Here is a 3,003-nt window from a genome sequence, read left to right as displayed (position 1 = left end):
TACAGATCCCGCATATATATTTTGCCTCTACTGTGACGTGTTCACATGCTATAATGTCAACAAATGTATTTTATTATTTCACTAAATTGTTATCATGCATCTTCTCCCGCTTATCCGTGGTCGGGTCGCGGAGGTAGCAGTTCCAGCAGAGAGCCCCAAACTTTCTTTTCCCTGGCCACATCAACCAGCTCTGACTGGGGGATCCCAAGGCGCTCCCAGGCCAGCGAAGAGATATAATCCCTCCACCTGGTTNCTCACCAGCCAACACATCCACAGCATAATGAGCAAGAGTCTCCCCGGGGTATTAGGATGATTCTAAACACACAGTGTGTGTGTGTGTGTGTGTGTGTGTGTGTGTGTGTGTGTGTGTGTGTGTGTGTGTGTGTGTGTGTGTGTGTGTGTGTGTGTGTGTGTACGTGTACGTGTACGTGTGTGTCCTCACCAGAGCCTGCATGTCGTACATGGTTCCCAGATGATCCCAGATGACGGAGGAGGAGACCTGCCTCCCGATGTTCTGACTGAACTTATCTCTGATGCAGATCATGTGGAAGTGACGGTTCACTCCTGGAGAAAGAATCAAATAGTCAAAAGAGAAAAAAACTGCATAAACTTTGTATATAGAGAACAGTTAAAAAGGGCTTTATACGGCTGAACAAAGGGTTAGAACATATCTGGACTGCAATGAGACGACATAAACAGTACAAGAAGGAAAACACTATTTACTTTCTCAGAATCAGAATACCTTTATTCGTCCCACAGAGGAGACATTTACAATTCAGTACATTGATGTTTCCAGCTTATAGCACATTATTATACGCATCTTGTGAGCCTAAGCGACAAGTGCTACCAAATGATATTAAAACAATACTTTGAAGACAGTGCCTTATGATTATTAAAGGTTAGAAACTGTCATCAAACTATATATGTGACTTGAGCAGTGCATATTACAAAACAGAAATGCAATCGATAAAACTTCCACAAACGTATTTCCTGAGGGTCTAAGGGGGCGTTACCTTCTACTTTGTACCATTACTCCACTACATTTGACAGCTTTTCAGATTATCATTCATCCAATTCCTGCCTAGTTAAAACCAAGCGTCTGAGTAAAGCCTCTTGAATCAGCTGGAAAAGGCTTCCTTACAAAGCTGCCAACACGGCTGTTTCTCTGAGAAACTCAATAAAACATGAGAAGTCACATGGTGGAACGTGTTTAGAGATGTGTCTCTGTACAAAGCTCCAAATATATGATGATGTTATTGAATATGATGCATTGCTTCAGATTAAACTAGCCATGAGTATAATAATGTTAAAATTAGGCTTAATCATATGGCAGTAAAATGCAATATACACAATAATGCAGCAGTAATATAAATCCAACAATGTGAATACTTTTATTTAAGAAAGGATGTGTGTGCAGAACTTGCAGTGGAGCGTTTCACTGTGTGGTAAGAGTTTTTTAATGTACGTACAGAAGTTGGTTGTAACTAAATACATATACTCAAGAACTGTACCATTTTGAGGTACTAGTACTCTAGTATTGGAGGAGTATTTCCATTTAATTATACTTTATACTTCTACTCCACTACATCTTATAGGGAAATAATGTCATTTTACTCAACTACATTTACTTTTAACAAAATACATCTCTAAAAATATAACTAGTGGACTATCTCTTTAACTCAAATATTAAATATTTTACAAAAAGTAAATCTGAACTTTGTCTTCAGCAGTAAAGTAAACTTGATGCCACAATATTATCTAGAAATGTCACAAATATGTTGCCAATTATTATTACTTTTGATACTTTAAGTACATTTTGATTATAATACTTTTACACTTTTACTTAAGTAAGATTTTGCACGCAGGACCTTTACTTGTAATGAAGTATTTTGCCCTTAATGTGGTGGTACTTTTACTCAAGTAAAGCTTCGGAGTACTTCTTCCACCACTGTTTACATATGTCAACTTTACATATAATATATTAAAACGTCTTCCAACCATGTCTGCTGCAGTGCTTATTGTAAAAAGAAATAAAAACAAGTAACACACTATAAACGGAAAAGTGTGTCGTAGTTAAAATGTTATTTTATTCCATTATGATGTGTGACGTTGTTGTTGTTGTTGTTTTTAAATGGAGCTGCGTGGTGTCTCAGATCTGGTTTAAATCAGATTAAACTAAATTATGTCCTAGAAAACATCTAACTTTAGTAAACAACAACATTTCCAGGACCATCCAGAGTCACTTCGGGGACTCAAAGTCTGTCCGTGACCCCCGGTTTGGGAAACACTGGTAAACTGGTAGAAGTGGACAGCCGTTTACGACCGTTAAAGCTAACATGCTAACATGCTAACACCGTCTCTTACCGACAGGTTTGTGTCCGATCATCGCGTGAAACAGACAGACCTCCACCTCGTGGCTCCACACTACCGAGTCGTCCCCGGTGACCAGGCCCGAGTCCGGTGGCTTCTCGTCGGTCTGATTTAGGGTCACATCTGCCTCCCCCATTTTTAACTAAAAAAGGCTAAAAACAGGCAGAAAGAAGAAGCTAACCGAGCCACAGAAAGCTGCCGGCAGCCGGAAATACGAGACTATTTCCGGGGATTATTTTTTCAGAATAAATTGTCTACATCACATAAATATATTCCCCAAAATGTAATTTGACATTTCTATATTATTAGGTAGATAACAAAGCCATGTTAAGGATAAAGGGATGCACGATATAATATTGTAATATTATAAGAAAATGTAGTATAATAGTCATTTATATACTATCCAATGTATATGTTTCTGCTTCTGTAGTTTATGTCTATCTATCTGTTGGTGCAGTATGTTAGTCTTTTATAGAATAATCTAATCTATCCAGAACCTTTTTTATTGAGTATTCTTGCTACTAGTAGCCTACGTGTCTTTCATACTGTAAACGTTATTTCGATCTCTCTGTTTGTACAAACACAGAGAAAAATGACATTATTTGAATGACAGTATTTTGAAAAGTATTTTTT

The 3,003-nt window shown here is 37.7% G+C and overlaps 1 protein-coding gene across 1 annotated transcript; it reads right to left on the bottom strand.

Moving 5' to 3' along the window:
• Positions 1 to 442: 442 nt before the first annotated feature.
• Positions 443 to 2,678, bottom strand: mrgbp (MRG/MORF4L binding protein; the record flags this gene model as incomplete). The annotated part of the gene is made up of 2 exons (XM_010773118.1): positions 2,365 to 2,678; positions 443 to 564 (listed from the first exon to the last, which is right to left on the bottom strand). Coding segments are annotated over exons 1-2 (264 nt in total), but the record flags the coding sequence as incomplete, so codon positions are not given.
• Positions 2,679 to 3,003: the final 325 nt, after the last annotated feature.

This window comes from Notothenia coriiceps, unplaced genomic scaffold (assembly GCF_000735185.1).
Source record: "Notothenia coriiceps isolate Sejong01 unplaced genomic scaffold, NC01 NC01_scaffold00012093, whole genome shotgun sequence".
NCBI classification, from domain to species: Eukaryota; Metazoa; Chordata; class Actinopteri; order Perciformes; family Nototheniidae; genus Notothenia; species Notothenia coriiceps.
The sequence above is the reverse complement of the archived record's forward strand: the minus strand, read 5'-3'. Positions and strand labels throughout refer to the sequence as shown.